General features: G+C 41.4%; 1 protein-coding gene across 4 annotated transcripts in view; it reads right to left on the reverse strand.

Annotated features, from left to right (window-relative positions):
* The window catches only part of tex10 (testis expressed 10), a 115,490-nt gene that overhangs the window by 74,666 nt on the left and 23,844 nt on the right, over nt 1-16,980 (reverse strand). For 2 of the 4 annotated variants that reach the window (XM_078237272.1, XM_078237255.1), the window contains exons 6-9: nt 10,091-10,332; nt 9,250-9,388; nt 7,359-7,528; nt 4,766-4,943 (exon numbers count right to left, since the gene is read on the reverse strand). In XM_078237272.1, the coding sequence (XP_078093398.1) occupies nt 4,766-4,943; nt 7,359-7,528; nt 9,250-9,388; nt 10,091-10,332 (729 nt within the window). The remainder of the gene's footprint in view (nt 1-4,765; nt 4,944-7,358; nt 7,529-9,249; nt 9,389-10,090; nt 10,333-16,980) is intronic. The other 2 variants (XM_078237279.1, XM_078237264.1) reach the window with 1 other exon arrangement.

Raw genomic sequence — 16,980 nt, forward strand, 5'->3', positions numbered from 1 at the left:
AAATGAACTTATTCTTTAACCTTAACTAAAATTGTCCCCTATATGACAGAACACTTTTATATGCTTTGTAAACAAACAAAGCCTGTACAGCATTCAACAACTCAATTAGAAATCAAAAAACACAAGCTAAAACATCTTTCCAAAAATGATGTTATTTTATAAACTGGTTACATGTATTTTATTGATTAAAAAGTTATTAGTTGTACTTATAAAGAACAACTTGAAAAGCTGGGGCATTTTGCACTGGAACATACAGCTATGGGGGATGCAGGTAAGGTTTGCAATATTATAAAATTTTTATGGAGATAAATAATCAAGGACTGGTTAATGAATTGGTAACAAGGGACAAGTAACAGGTGAATTACTACCAGGAAGAACAAAGAGAGAAATTAAAACAACCTTTTCACAAAGTATTCTATGTCCTAATAACTCTATCACAAATGATCATTCAGACAGAAGCTATATAATTTAAAGAAGGACTGAATAAGTATTTGATAAAGGAAACAAAATGGGACAGAGGGAAAGAACAGGGAAATGAGATTGGAGTGGACAGCTCCAGCTGAAGCGATAGCACTTTGCTTTGGCCTGTATGGTCTCACTTTGTGCTGAATTTACAAGATTCAGTATAAGCCCAGCTCACACTTACCGGTTCCTCTATATATAACATATACAATGCAGAGAGACATATCTGAAAACATTTAAATATACACTTTTACCAAAGCTGCAGCAGGTTTGAGATCTCATAACAGAACTGGACCAGTTTATACCATTTACAGCAAAGCAGCCGTTTTCAGAAGTCCTCTGTGGACACAGGATTATCCTACACTAGAAGCGATCGGCTAATAACGAAGAGATCGCATCAGCAAAATATGGCTAACAGCAAACACAAGACATCAATCTCACCATCACTGATAGTCTAAAATAGAGGTGCCCAAAACATCAAGCGCAGTTGACTGGTCAAACAGGAACACATTCCCAACTTACAGCGCGCTTTCTGCACACTGCACAGAGTTGCCTCACATGCAACGCATACTTTCTGCGCGCTGCACAGAGTCAGTGCATGCGCGGTTTTAGCTCCGAGTGTGCTTTCTCCGTGGAAAAGGCAAGAGTAAACTTTATATGATGAGACAATAGAAACAGAAACTTTACATGATGATACAATAGAAAGTAAGAAAGATATTTACTGCTTTCCTCAGGTGATGAAATGCAACTATCACCTACCCATTGTCTTATGCAATACAAACAGCCTTTACTTCATTATTGTAAGATTTTATCCTTAGGGTCTCAACCCAGTTCCTAGTGGGTAAGGATCTAAAGCACAAAACTGTCCTCACTTATTCATGTTTGATTTTTATTCATGTCAAAAATAAAAGACATTTTGGGCCCACAGGATTAGTGCCAACTGAATATTACTAATTTTGCTGATGACACAGATAGATAAGAAAGTATATTGTGAAGCAGGCAAAGAAGCTACAAAAGGATATAGATAGGTTAGGCGAGTGGGCAAAAATCTTGCATAAAGCATATTATCTAAATAGTGAGAAATTGCAGAGCTCTGAGATGCAGAAGGATCTGGGTTTCTTTGCACATGGATCACAAAAGGTTAGTATGCAGGTGCAGCAAGTAATTAGCAAAACTAATAGAATGTTATTGCTGATTGCAAGGAAATTGAATACAAGAGGAAGGAGGTTCTGCTTTAGTTATAAATGGTATTTGCTACCAAATAAACCTGTTGGACTTTAACCTGGTGTTGTGAGACTTCTTACTTAGTTATACAGGGCATTGGCGAAACCATATATGGAGTACAGAACTGGTCTCTATATTTAAGGAAAGATGTAAAAGCTTTGGAAACAGTTCAGAAAAGGTTCAGTAGATTAATACCTGGAATGGACAGGTTGCCTTTTGCGGAAAGGCTGGACAGGCTAGGCTTGCATCTGCTAGAGTTTAGAAGAGTGGGAGGCGATTTGATTGAAATTTTTAAGATCCTGAGAGGTCTTGACAGGGCGGATATGGAGAGGATGTTTCCTCTTGTGGGAAAATGTAGAATTAGGACGACTGTTTCAAGATAAAGGGGCAACCAGTTAAGACCGAGGCAAGGAAGAAGATTTGCTCCGAAGTTTGAGACACCCTGGAATTCGTTTCCTCAAAAGGTGACTGAAGTAGAGTTTTTGAATATTTTTAAGGTGGAAGTAGATAGAACATTACAGTGCAGTACAGGCCCTTCGGCCCTCGATGTTGCGCAGACCAGTGAAACCAATCTAAAGCCCCTCTAATCTACACTATTCCAATATCATCCATATGTTTATCCAATAACCATTTGAATGCTCTTAATGTTGACGAGTCCACTACTGCTGCAGGCAGGGCATTCCACGCCCTTACTACTCTCTGAGTAAAGAACCTACCTCTAACATCTGTCCTATATCTCTCACCCCTCAATTTAAAGCTATGTCCCCTCGTGTTAGCCATCACCATCCGAGGAAAAAGGCTCTCACTATCCACCCTATCTAATCCTCTGATCATCTTGTATGCCTCTCTTAAGTCACCTCTTAACCTTCTCTCTAACGAAAACAACCTCAAGTCCCTCAGCCTTGATAGGAGTGAAAGGTTACCATGGGTCACCAGGAATGTGGGGTGAAGTTAAAATTGGATCAGCCATGATTGTATTGAATGGCAGATCAGGCTTATGGGGCCAAATGGCCTATTCTTGCTTCTAATTCTTATGTTTGTATATTCAAATAGAATTTGGTCCATCATAACTATGCAAGCTCTTAGAAAGTGTTCAGAGAAAGTGCTCTGACGAAGGGTCATCCAGACTCGAAACATTAGCTCCACTCTCTCTCCACAGATACTGTCAGACCTGCTGAGATTTGCCAGCATTTTTCTGTTTTTGTTTCAGATTCCAGCATCCGCAGTATTTTGTGTTTATCTTAGAAAGTGTTATCTTTTCTTTTGTTTTTTTCTCTGTACCATTTAAATAATCTGTATTCAAAAATTTACCACTTACCATTTAAAGGCTTTTAAATTCTGTCCTCTAAATTCTGCCATAATTCCTTTTTAACTATTATTCTAAATATATACCCTCAAGTTACCTTCTCGATTTAAATTGTTGTTTCAATTTACTTGATCAAAAGCCTTCCAATTAGTACAACTATATCTGATTTTTTACTTATGTTTTAGTGAAGAGAGCCAGTTTCTCATCATAATAAAATCCTTCATTTCGGATATCAATATCTGCACCCTTTCCATGATCGATGTTCTTTATAGAGTAGGATGCCTGAAGCTGAATACAATTTAACATTTGTCTAATGTATGATTTATTTGGTTTAACACTATTTCTTTGTCTTTGTATCCAAAAATGAATTTGGTCCCTTCTTTCAACTTTATCAGCAGCACCTCTAACCTTTTCAATCAAAAACGGATTTTTCAGATTTAAACCTGAAACGTTAACTCGGTTTCTCAGATACTGAATGACCTGCTGAGTATTTCCAACATTTTTTGTTTTTATTACCCTCTCCCAGGGACAGCGCTGTTTATTTCCCTTCAGTCTAATGACTATCCATTAACCATTACTTTTCTTTGACCTTAAGCCAATTTCCTATCCATGCTTTCATGTTCTCTTTAATGCCAGCTATTTTAATTCTTACAAATCTGTTACAGGGCACCTCAAACACTTTTTGAAAATCCATACCTGATCTCTGCAGCATTTCACTCATCAAGACACTCTGCTATTTCCCCAAAAAACTCCATTAAATTTGCCAGATATATTTCATAAAAATTGGTGCTGACCATCCTTAACTAACCTGTGCCTTTCTAAATGACTATTAATTTTATGCTTTATGACAGACTTTAAAAGTTTATCCTCTGCTGATGTTAGGTTGAAAGGTCTTCATTTATATGGTTTGCCCCTCGTGAATTGTGCAACATTGCCAACTCTTAATCAAAGAATGCTTGTGGTCAAAGCCCGTATTATTTCATTTATTACTTCTCCCAACAGTCTAGAATACTCTCTACTGGGTTCCACCAAATTTCAATATTTTTTATTCTCCTCAAAAATAATTTGTAAAAACCAAAGTACTCATTCAATACATTCATAAGACTTCCTTTCCCATCTATCAGTCATACTAATCTTTTACTTGTTACATGTTCCCAAAATCTTATATGACTTGCCTTTAAAGTATTTTCCAGTTATATATTTTTGCAAAATACTTTGTTTGTTCTTTTGGCCTTATTTTGTATGACATTCCCTAGTTTCAAGTCTCAGATCAATTTCTCTATTCCAGTTTTTCTTTGCTGCACCACCTTTACTTTCATGTGAATATATCTAGTCTAAACCATATGCATCACCTGTTTTGTTTGAGAGCTTCCAACTGCTAAGTTCTATCTTTTCTACCACCTATAATTATCAATGTTAGTTTGTTTAGATTCATTTTTCTAGTTCAATACCTTGTTTTCTTTTTACTGTTCTTCCTCCATCTCAATTTTATCATATCTAATGATGTTTTATGGTCATTGTGTTGTTCTAGTATCTTCCAGGGCTATCTTGAGAAATGTTTAGCATTTTGGTTTTCTCCGCTTCCTTATTGCGAGTAACAAGAGCCACTTTTACAATCGGAAAGATAAACATTTCATGATATTCAGTGAGATTGCAACAATGAATTAGCATTAACAATTAATTAGTATTAGAAGAGCATTATTTGCTTTCTAGGCCTCGACATTTACTTAATCTTAAAGAATAATCTTAAAAAGTAATCATTCACAATCTTACCTTGTATGTAGTATCCGGATAAGACTAATGGCTAGTTTAGAGGACAATCTTCCCATAGTGCAGCAACGACTTAGGCAAGACAACAACTCTGATGAAATAAATGGTAAGAAATACACCAGTTGCACTAAAGAGTGCTGTGTTCCGGTTGGAAGAAGGACCATAGTGCCATCTTGTGGATCTAAGTAAAAATTACAATGACATCAATAAGACAACAAATGTCAGTATTAAAATCACTATCCAGTTTCGGACAAGAAGAATGAACAAAGTATCACAAGATCGCAATAGTCTTTAAAGTCACAACCTATGTGAGTTGACACCTTTAGGAATGAAAGAGAAAAAAATGGGCCATTTATGTAACAGAAAAAAATTATGGGCTTCCTCAGTGCTACTCGCTACCAAGCAAGCAATTCTTTACAAAAGATGGTAAATTATCCATGTGGAGACTGAGACCATGGTTCTACCTATTTCCCACACCTCAGGGAAGAAACACTTCTGAAAAAGAGATTCAGAAAAATCCAATTTTGCGCTTTCGAATGTTTGTTGCCTTGAATGTTTGCAAATCCCGGTAATTCTAATTCAAGATCTGGTTTTAACTGGTGTGCTCAACTATTTCTGCCCCAGGATTTGACCTGCTGCTACTTTAGTATCAGAACATGCTTGTGCTGAAAATTTACCAACAAAAGCAGATGAAACACTGAATTAAGAAAAATCAACCACAAGTAATTGTTGATGGTGTGATCCACTGTACTGCAACCTTGCAACTTAATGCATAATTGCATGAATCTTGAAAGTGAGTTCTGTTTATAATCTATATGAAATTACTGCAACACACTAAAATGGGCGGCACAGTAGCACAGTGGTTAGCACTGCTGCTTCACAGCTCCAGGGACCTGGGTTCGATTCCCGGCTTGGGTCACTGTCTGTGTGGAGTTTGCACATTCTCCTCATGTCTGCGTGGGTTTCCTCCAGGTGCTCCGGTTTCCTCCCACAGTCCAAAGATGTGCGGGTTAGGTTGATTGGCCATGCTAAAATTGCCCCTTAGTGTCCTGAGATGCGCAAGTTAGAGGGATTAGCGGGCAAATATGTAGGGATAAGAGGGTAGGGCCTGGGTGGGATTGTGGTCGGTGCAGACTCGATGGGCCAAATGGCCTCTTTCTGCACTGTAGGGTTTCTATGGTTTCTATGAAAATACATGTTTCCAAATGTAGCCTTTCAGTAGTAATATTACATGACCCACTGCAAGCATTATGAGTACATGGGGGCAAGTCTACCCCACATTCAGGTTTTCAAAGTTTTTCTTAAAATTACTGGCAATTTAAAATATACATGAATGGGATCCAAAAGTTAATGAACAAAGAGAAATTTTATCATTATACTGTGATAGGTACACTTGAAATATTCTGTGGTTATAGAATACTTTAGATGATCTTAAGTAGTGCAAGGCACTTTTGCGCAACATATTGCCTTGTGATTCACCACAATCTTGTGTTATATCTCTGCTTTAACAATAAAAAAGTGTCAGTGGCTATGTAACTGAAAAGAAACAGCTCATTAGTCATTGGTGAATTAAATTAAATCACTTTGAAACAAGAGTCAAAAACAAAAACACTGAGCCTAAAAGATGAAGTCAATTGCAACATCTCTCCTGCTGCCCCAGTAAATTCAAACATGGCATCTTTCAGGTTAGTTGTTCAATATTCCTCGCATGGTGGGGGAGTCTACAGCTAGGGGTCATAGTTTGAGGATAGTTTTAGGACTGAGGCGAGGAGAAATTTCTTCACCAAGAGTTGTGAATCTGTGGAATTCACTAACACAGAATGTAGTTGAGGCCAAAACGTTGTGCGATTTCAAGAAGAAATTAGATATAGCTCTTGGGGCTGAAGGGATCAAGGGGTATGGGGGTATGGGACAGAATCCAGATATTGAATTTGATGATCAGCCATGATCAAATCGTATGGCGGAGCAGGCTCGAAGGGCCAAATGGCCTCCTCCTGCTTCTATTTCCTTTGTTTCTATACGAGACTATACCCGGAATACTGCGTACAGTTTTGGTCCCCTATCTGAGGATGTGCATGTATTGGAAGCAGCTCAGAGAAGGTTCACCATGCTGATTTTTTGGGATGAAGCTTATGAGGAAATACTGAGCAAGTTGGGCTTATATTCATTGGAGTTTAAAGGAACAAGTGGTGATCCAATATATAAGATTCTGAGGGAGCTTGACTGGGTAGATGCTGAAGATGTTTCCTCTCAGAGGGGAATCTAGAACGAGGGCAAAGTTTAAAAATTAAGGGTCTCCCATTCAAATGAGGAGGAACTTCTTCTCTCAGAGGGTCATTGGTCTTTGGAATTCTCTGCCGGAGAACAGTAGAGACTGAGTCATTTAATAAACTCAAGGCTGAGCTAGAGATATTTTTGATCAACAAGAAAGTCAAGGGTTATGGTCGGCAGGCAAGTGGAGTTAAGCTCACAATTATATCAGGCAGAATGGGCACAATGGGCTGAATGCGCCTACCCCTGCTTCGATTTAAGATCTTATAAATAAAGTGATGAGAAATAGTAAATACCTTAATTGTAATAGTAATACTTGTCTTACCATACAACCTGTAAACATTACTCTGAAGGCTCTGAAGCAGCTCTTTGTTTGAACGGGCAGCTGCCGCATGTATCACATCAATAAGTTGTGCTGAGAGAAGTGGATTCCTTGAACCAAGTTGAGCCAGCTGTAACGGCAGCCCAGCTAGCCAACGAGACAGCACTTTGCTTCTGTCCAATGGGAGAAAAAGCACATCAGTGATCAAGAGAAAAAACATATCAGTGATCCACAGAAAACCATTAGTTAATAAACAATGGTTATTGGTGTACTAGTGCTGTAAGGTACCTGCCCAAAATATGAGTCTTCTGAAACACATAGCTTCTTATGCATTATCAAACTTTCCATTGGCCAGCAGACATTCATACAGTTTTCACATCACCGACCTTTTATCTTAAATGTGAAATTCATTAAAACTCATGTCTGGATGGCACAGCAGTTAGCACTGCTGCCTCACAGCACCAGGGACTTGGGTTCAATTCCCGGCTTGGGTCAGCGTGGAATTTGCACATTCTCTGTGTCTACGTGGGTTTCCTCCGGGTGCTCCAGTTTCCTCCCACAGTCCAAAGATGTGCAGGTTAGGTTGACTGGCAATGCAAAATTTCCACTTAGTGTCAGGGGGACTAGCAGGATAAATACATGGGGTTACAGGGATAGGGTGGGATTGTAGTCGGTGCAGACTCAATCGGTAAACGGCCTCCTTCTGCACTGTAGCGATTTCTATGATTCAATGATTCTTTAAAGCATGCAAGTCTTGCCATAGCACCACAAATAGAAATGAGTTATTCCAAGTATTTTTTTTAAATTTCTGTCTCCTGTGCCATTCCAACCAACCTGCATAAACAGACATAGACTATGAAAAGGGAGAGAGTGTAGAGAGGGATCCTCATCAGCACATTTGCATCAATGGATATCATCTTTCCAGAAAAATCTCTGAGCATTAGTCAACAGAAGCAGAGTTCCACATTAAGAATATACATACAAATGTACTCCTCTTCCAAAGTACTTGCCCATAAAGTTACATTTGCATTTAATGTTATGGAATCTACAACATAATGCCATCTGCATAATAAATATCAAAAATAATATCCCATTAACAAAACTAAGTAATCCCACAGTCAATGGATCAGAGCTAACCCATGTCCCCTTATCACATACAACTGAAAATGGCAATGGTAAATCAGGCAACTAACGGAAGAGGAGGCTCAATCATGGCAAAACATGGCCCTAAGTCAACTATCATAGATGTCAGTGTCCAGCCAATGTAGGTTGCACCAAGTGATTTTAAGTAGAAGTGGCCGAGTGAGGTGGGCAAGAGCAAAGGGCTAATCACAACTATGAGCCCAGACAACATCCCAAATGTGAAGAACTAGCTATACTCAAGTGAAGATATTGGAGAGCAGCCATGATTATTTTCAAATGCATGGAAATTCTAACCTAGCCAATTACCACCATACCAACCTACATCCATTCATCAGCAAGTGTTACAAGTGTTCAACTGTGCATCAAGCAGCACCCCTAACTGACACAAAGTTCGGTTTCACCAGACTGAAATGAACAATTGCAATGAACATGTTTAGTGCGGCACAGTGGTTAGCATTGTTGCCTCACAGCGCCAGGGTCCCAGGTTAGATACAGGCCGAGTTTTCACATTCTCCCCACGTCTGCATGGGTGCTCCGATTTCCTCTCATAGTCCAAAGATGTATAGGTTAGGTGGATTGGCCATGGTAAATTTTCCCGCGTTCTCAATTGCGACAAACAGGCACTATTTAAAAATCATTCAATATAACCTTGATCTGTATGAAGCTTTTTCCATCTTTTCTTCAAATAATTTTGAAAAACAACTGAGGCCAAGAAGAGGTAGGAATTTCTTTCTTGATGAGAGTATATTACCTAGAAATCTGAAGATTGGATGTTTTCTCTCTCAGATAAAGACCACTGAAGAAATTAAGCAACATTGTGCGAACTGAAAGGGAAAGACCCTGCTGCTGGTATTGTGCATAAACTGCCCTCAGCAATTCCTCTGTGGAACCTGAAAACAAATATAAAGAATTTCAGAAAATAAGTAAAATTTCCAACTTTCCCACGAATTAATCACTTCTATGTTCACTTATTTCAGCCAATTTGACTGTAAGCATGGCAACTGGTCCCAGTGATCCTGGATCAGACAGTAAAAGAAAACACCACTGATGATCAAATTACTTCTGTCAAGGATGTGCAACTGTACTGATGTGCAGAGAGGACAGAATGAAGCTCCATGCAATGCCCATAGAGCTGAATATCTTGCCAATACCAGTCTAGGCTTGCACATGAAGGACAGCCATCTGGGCAAGGTAACCCAATGTCCATACAGGAGAAAAGAAAACTGAAGAATTTAAAAAAAACACTTTCCCTTTCGTAATATTTCATCGCAAATATATTTTGAACGCTTAAAAATGCTTCTGCCAATATATTCATGCAGAAAACCATGTCATAATTTTAGTGCTCTATAACTTCCAAGTATCAAACTAGCAACAAATAAACATGCAGGACCTTGTTATGTTTGAAACTAAACTAGAAGTAAATTAAAGTTATCCTAAAAGTTTACAGGAACCAACTTGCTTTATGGATAATATGTCAATGTGTCACCCGTCTCTAATTCACAAGTATTGCATTGCTTCATTATGCAAGATTTTATCAACGCCATTAAATGATGAATTTTACAGCAGTCATCTTGTTTACTATTTCATCTCACCTCTGTTACACTGTACAAATACAAGTCTCCACACCAACATCAGCATCCCATTCAGTTGCTGAGGGGTCAATTTCCTGCCATCTGATAAGCCTTCTGTGACAAATTTTCGAATTTGCTCCAACCAGTCAATATCCAGATGGACAGTTAAAGCATTGGTGAGTGACACCATGACCTGACACACAGCAAGATTCAATGCAAGAGGATGGTCTTCTCTGTTCATAAATGCTGCTGCTCGTTTGTCCCTGAAAATAAATGAAGAAAATATTACATGACTTGAAAATATTACATGACCTGGTACACACTTAATGTAGGACTAGATAAAAATAAAAAAGACAAAATCAAATTTCTTTACTCATCGTTCAGCTGTCAAATTAATTGCTTTGGAAAAAAAACATTTTCCAGATACTTATCAGACACTGCTAATTTTTTGATAGCAAAATCATCAATTACTATCAAAAGTTGTCATGCTTAAATAAAATAGGATGGTCTAAAAGTGCCATTTTTAAAATAGAAAATGATTACTGAAAGAATCATCGATCATAATTCATGTTTTGCTTAGGATTGCTGGATATAGGGTTATGTTTGCAATGATGTACAGTATTCCCTCGGTTGATGCAGTTGGGTGCCTCACTCTTGTAGAAACAGGGCACTTTTTCTTTTCTTGTTTTATGTCAGTCTAGTTGATATTGAAATGTCTAATTATCACAAAAAACACTTCACAGTCTTAAAAATTGCCCAATTAAAAATTAGGATTACTCTTTAAATAGAAAATTGCATTCCAATAAATACAGAAAGGTGAATTTAAAGATTATTTTTTCCTCAATCATGGGATGTGAGCATCACTGGGAAGACCGGTACTTACTGCCATCCCTAATTTCTCTTGAGAAAGTAATGGTGAGTTGCCTTCTTGAACCACTGCAGTTCATCTATTGTAGGGACACATGCTGTGCTTTATGGATGCAAAGATTTTGACCCATTAACAGTGAAGAGCATTATTGCTCTAAGGCAGGGTGACTTGGAGGGGAACTTGCAAGTGGCTGTGTTCCCAATCTGATGCCCTTCTTCAGATGGCACAGACTGCACGTTTGGAAGATGCTGTTAAAGAAAACTTGGTGAGTTGCTGCAATTTGTCTTGTATACGGTTCACACTGCTGCCATTGTGCGTCAGTTGTTGAGGAAGTAAATGCTTCATATGTTGGATGGGGTGACGATTAAGCTGCTTTATCTTGGATGGTATCAAGCTTCTTTAGTATTGTTGGAATTATACTCATCCAGGCAAGTGGAGAATATTCCATCATACCCGTGACTTATGCCTTGTAAATTGTGGACAGGCCCTGGGGAGTAGGGGGCCAGTTACTTACTGCAGAACTCCCAGTCTCTGACTTGCTTTTAGAACCACAGTACTTAATGGCTGTTCAGTTTCCGGCCAATGTCAATCCCCAGGATGTTGATGATAGGGAATTCAACAATGGTAATGCCATTGAATGACAAGAGAAGCTGGTTAGATTCTCTCTTGCTGGAGGGGGCAACAGCCTGGCACTTGTGCAGCACGAATGCTACCTGCCACTTATCAGCCCAAGTCTGAATGCTGTCCAGGCCTTGTTGCACGTTACCATGGACTGCTTCGGTACCCAAGGAGTGACGCATGGTATTTAACATTGTGCAATCATCAGCAAACATCAACACCTCTGACCTATGGTAAAGGAAAGGTCATTGCTGAAACACCTGAGGATGGATGGGTCAAGAACAGTATCCCGAGGAACACCTGCAACAATGTCCGGGAACTGAGATGCTCAAGCTCCATATTGCCATTCTCAGTCAAAAGCTGTCATGATGTTAAGGGCAAACGCTCTTGCCCTACCTCTTGAATTTAGCATTCTTGTCCATGTTTCGACAAAGGCGAAGTCTGGAGCTAGTGGCCCTGGCAGAATCCTAACCGGGCAGCAAGCAGATTGGGGGTATACTATAGGCCACCCAACAGCCCACGGGAAGTGAAGGAACGGATATGTCAGGAGATTCTGGATATGTGCAGGAAAAATAGGGTTGTTGTAGTGGGAGACTTCAATTTCCCTGGTATAGACTGGAAAGTGCTTAGGGCTGAGGGTCTGGACGGGGAGGAATTTGTAAAATGTGTACTGGAAGGTTCTTTGGAACAGTATGTCGATAGCCCAACTAGAGAGGGGGCTATACTGGGAAATGAGCCCGGTCAGGTCGTCAAAGTTTCGGATGGGGAACACGTGGCAAATAGTGACCACAACTCTGTTAACTTTAGGATAGTAATGGACAAGGATGAGTGTTGTCCTAAGGGTAGGGTGCTAAATTGGGGGAAGACTAACTATAGCTGGATTAGGCAGGAATTGGTGGCCGTTGATTGGGAGAGGCTGTTCGGAGGTAAGTCCACATCTGGCATGTGGGAGTCTTTTAAGGAACAGTTGATAAGGCTGCAAGACAGGCATGTGCCTGTAAAAAGGAAGGATAGAAAAGGTAGGATTCGAGAGCCGTGGATAACCAGGGAAATTGAGAATCTGATCAAAAAGAAAAGAGAGGCGTACGTTAGGTCCAGGCAACTGAAAACAGATGGAGCTCTGGAGGAATACAGAGAGAGTAGGAAAGAACTCAAACGGGGAGTCAGAAGGGCAAAAAGAGGTCACGAAATGTTCTTGGCAGACAGGATTAAGGAGAATCCTAAGGCATTTTATTCATATGTTAGGAACAAAAGAGTTGTCAGGGAAAAAGTCGGACCTCTCAGGGACAAAGAAGGGGAATTATGCTTAGAACCCAAGGGAATAGGGGAGATCCTAAATGAATACTTTGCATCGGTATTCACAAAGGAGAGGGACTTGTTGACTGGGAGTGTCTCAGAGGGAGGTGTTGACCCGTTAGAGAGAATCCCCATTACAAGGGAGGAAGTGTTAGGTTTTTTAGGTAACATTAAAACTGACAAATCCCCAGGGCCTGATGGCATCTATCCTAGACTGCTCAGGGAGACAAGAGATGTAATTGCTGGGCCTCTGACGGAAATCTTTGTCTCTTCATTGGACACAGGTGAGGTCCCTGAGGATTGGAGGATAGCGAATGTGGTACCGTAATTTAAGGGTAGCAGGGATAACCCAGGTAATTATAGGCCAGTGAGCTTGACGTCCGTGGTAGGGAAGTTGTTGGAGAGGATTCTTAGAGACAGGATGTATGTGCATTTAGAACGGAACAATCTCATTAGTGACAGACAGCATGGTTTTGTAAGAGGGAGGTCGTGCCTCACAAATTTGGTGGAGTTTTTTGAGGAAGTGACAAAAACGGTTGACAAAGGAAGGGCCGTGGATGTCGTCTATATGGATTTCAGTAAGGCATTTGACAAAGTCCCTCATGGCAGGTTGGTTAAGAACGTTAAGGCTCATGGGATACAAGGAGAGGTGGCTAGATGGGTAGAAAACTGGCTTGGCCACAGGAGACAGAGGGTAGCAGTCGAAGGGTCTTTTTCCGGCTGGAGGTCTGTGACCAGTGGAGTTCCGCAGGGCTCTGTACTGGGACCTCTGCTATTTGTGATATATATATAAATGATTTGGAAGAAGGTGTAACTGGTGTCATCTGCAAGTTTGCAGATGACACGAAGATGGCTGGACTTGCGGATAGCGATGAACATTGTCGGACAATACAGCAGGATATAGATAGGCTGGAAAATTGGGCGGAGAAATGGCAGATGGAATTTCATCCAGATAAATGCGAAGTGATGCATTTTGGAAGAAATAATGTAGGGGGGAGTTATACAATAAATGGCAGAGCCATCAAGAGTATAGAAACACAGAGGGACCTAGGTGTGCAAGTCCACAAATCCTTGAAGGTGGCAGCACAGGTGGAGAAGGTGGTGAAGAAGGCATATGGTATGCTTGCCTTTATAGGATGGGATATAGAGTATAAAAGCTGGAGTCTGATGTTGCAGCTGTATAGAACGCTGGTTAGGCCACATTTGGAGTACTGCGTCCAGTTCTGGTCGCCGCACTACCAGAAGGACGTGGAGGCTTTAGAGAGAGTGCAGAGAAGGTTTACCAGGATGTTGCCTGGTATGGAGGGTCCTAGTTATGAGGAGAGATTGGGTAAACTGGACTTGTTCTCCCTGGAAAGACGGAGAATGAGGGGAGACCTAATAGAGGTGTACAAAATTATGAAGGGTATAGATAGGGTGAACAGTGGGAAGCTTTTTCCCAGGTCGGAGGTGGCGATCACGAGGGGTCACGGGCTCAAGGTGAGAGGGGCGAGGTATAACTCAGATATCAGAGGGACTTTTTTTACACAGAGAGTGGTGGGGGCCTGGAATGCGCTGCCAAGTAGGGTGGTGGAGGCAGACACGCTGGCATCGTTTAAGACTTACCTGGATAGTCACATGAGCAGTCTGGGAATGGAGGGATACAAACGAATGGTCTAGTTGGACCAATGAGCGGCACAGGCTTGGAGGGCCGAAGGGCCTGTTTCCTGTGCTGTACCGTTCTTTGTTCTCTTTGTTGCTGTGTATGTGCCACTTGACAGCACTGAAAACAACATCTTCCATTACCATGCAGATGATTGAGAGGAGACTCATGTGGTGGTAACTGGTCAGATTGGATTTTTCCTGAATTTTGTGGATGGGACATACCTTGGCAATTTTCCAATTGTTGGTAGATGCCAGGATTGTAGCTACACTAGAACAGCTTGACTAGGGGCACAGGTAGTACTGGAATATATCTTCAATGCTACTACTGGGATGTTGTTCGAGCACATGGCCTTTTCTGCATCCACTGTCTTCTGCCATTTCTTAGTATCACATGGAGTGAATTGAATTATCTAAAGACATGCATCAGTGATTCTGGGGACCTCAGGGGAGACTAAGGTCGATCATTGACTCAGCACTTCTACTGGAAGATAGTTGCAAATCCTTATTTTTGCACTAACCTGATCAACTGTTCCATTATTGAAGGAAGGGATGTTTGTAGAGCTCCCTCCTTCAGTTACTATTTTTTAATTCCTCCACCATTCAGAACTGGATGTGGCAGGACTAAGAACTTTGATCTGATCCATAGGTTGTGGGATCCCTTTGTTCTTGCATGTTGTTTCCACTGTAAGGCATACATTTAGTCCTATGTTGTACCTTTACCAAGCTGGTACTTCATTTTTAGTTATGTCTGATGCTGCTCCTGACATGCTGTCCTCTGCATTCCTCATTGAACCAGGCTGGTGCCGTGGCTTGATGATATGGTAGAATGAGGGATATGTTAGGCCATTTAGTGAGCGATTAAGGTTGAATGCAATGCTTCTACTGTTGAAAGCTGACAGCATTTCATGGACTTCCACTGTTGAGTTGCTAGGCCTGTTCTGAATCTATTCCATATAGAACAATGGTAGTGCCTCGCAACACGATGGACTGTATCTCTCACTTTGAAGGTGGGACTTTGCTGTGGTCACACCTATTAATACTGTAATGGACAGCGGCACTTGTAACAGGTAGATTCGTGAAGGCAAGGTTAACTAGGTCTTCCCCTTTTACTGGTTCCCTCAGCATCCTGGCTGCAGTACTGAAGATGTGTGCTCCAGAACAAAGAACAGTATAGCGCAGGAACAGGCCCTTTGGCCCCCCAAGCCTGCGCTGGTCATGATGCCTGCCTAAACTAAAACCGTATGCACTTGCGGAGTCTGTATCCATCCATTCCAATTCTATTGTTGCTCATTGTTCCACTGGAGCAAGCTGAGAGGGAGTGATTGGAGGCAGGAGTGCTAGTGAGAGATTGATTGAATTATTTATTTATTTAATTAGTCAGCTAGTGTGTGGGTTTTTTTGGCCTTTACTTTTGCAGTAGTATTTTTCTTAAGTTTAAAGTGAAAACCGGAAGTGGGCTGCTAAGGAGTCTGGGAAGGGTTTTTTAAGCGCGCGAAGTATAAAAGGTAGGCTGCAGTATACAGCGGGCAGCGTTGGGAGCGGGCAGTGGAGTGTGTGGGAAGCAGAGTGTGAGCTATAAGGCTTTGGCTCACAGGGCTTGAGTGTGTGGGAAGCAGAGTGTGAGCTATAAGGCTTTGGCTCACAGGGCTTGAGTGTGTGGGAAGCAGAGTGTGAGCTATAAGGCTTTGGCTCACAGGGCTTCGGGGGACAGGGCGAGCAGGGGTGAGTTTAATTCATTTTTGCTGTTTCTACCTGGTACTGGCAAGGTATCTAAAGGGGATGGGTGTGCAGGCAGTGCTATGTTCCTCTTACACTATGTTTGAGGTGAGGGACGACGACAGTGTCCCTGCTGGTTACATCTGTGGGAAGTGCACCCATCTGCAGCTCCTCCAAAACCGTGTTAGGGAACTGGAGCTGGAGTTGGATGAACTTAGGATCATTAGGGACGCAGAGGTGGCCATAGACAGAAGCTTTAGGAATACAGTTACTCCGAGGAATGAAAACAGATGGGTGACGGTGAGAGGGGCTGGGAGGAAGCAGTCCGTGCAGGGATCCCCTGTGGTCGTTCCCCTTAGCAACAAGTATTCCGCTTTGGATACGGTTGAGGGGGATGACATACTAGTGGTGAGCCACAGTGAGAGGATCTCCAGCACGGTGTCCGTCTCTGTGGCTTGGGAGGGTAAGGGGCAGAGCGGGAGGGCAATAGTTATTGGGGACTCGTTAGTTAGAGGGATAGATAGGAGGTTCTGTGGCAGCAAAAGAGACTCACGGATGGTATGTTGCCTACCGGATGCCATGGTCCGTGACGTCTCAGACCTTGTTTTCCGGATTCTGAAGGGGGAGGGGAAACAGTCACAAGTCGTGGTACACATTGGTACCAACGACATAGGTAAGAGAAGGGACGGGGATTTAAAGCAGGAATTTCTGGAGCTGCGCTGGAAGCTGAGAGCCAAGACAAAACATGTGGTCATCTCTGGTACGTTGC

Source organism: Mustelus asterias, chromosome 2 (assembly GCF_964213995.1).
Source record: "Mustelus asterias chromosome 2, sMusAst1.hap1.1, whole genome shotgun sequence".
NCBI lineage: Eukaryota > Metazoa > Chordata > Chondrichthyes > Carcharhiniformes > Triakidae > Mustelus > Mustelus asterias.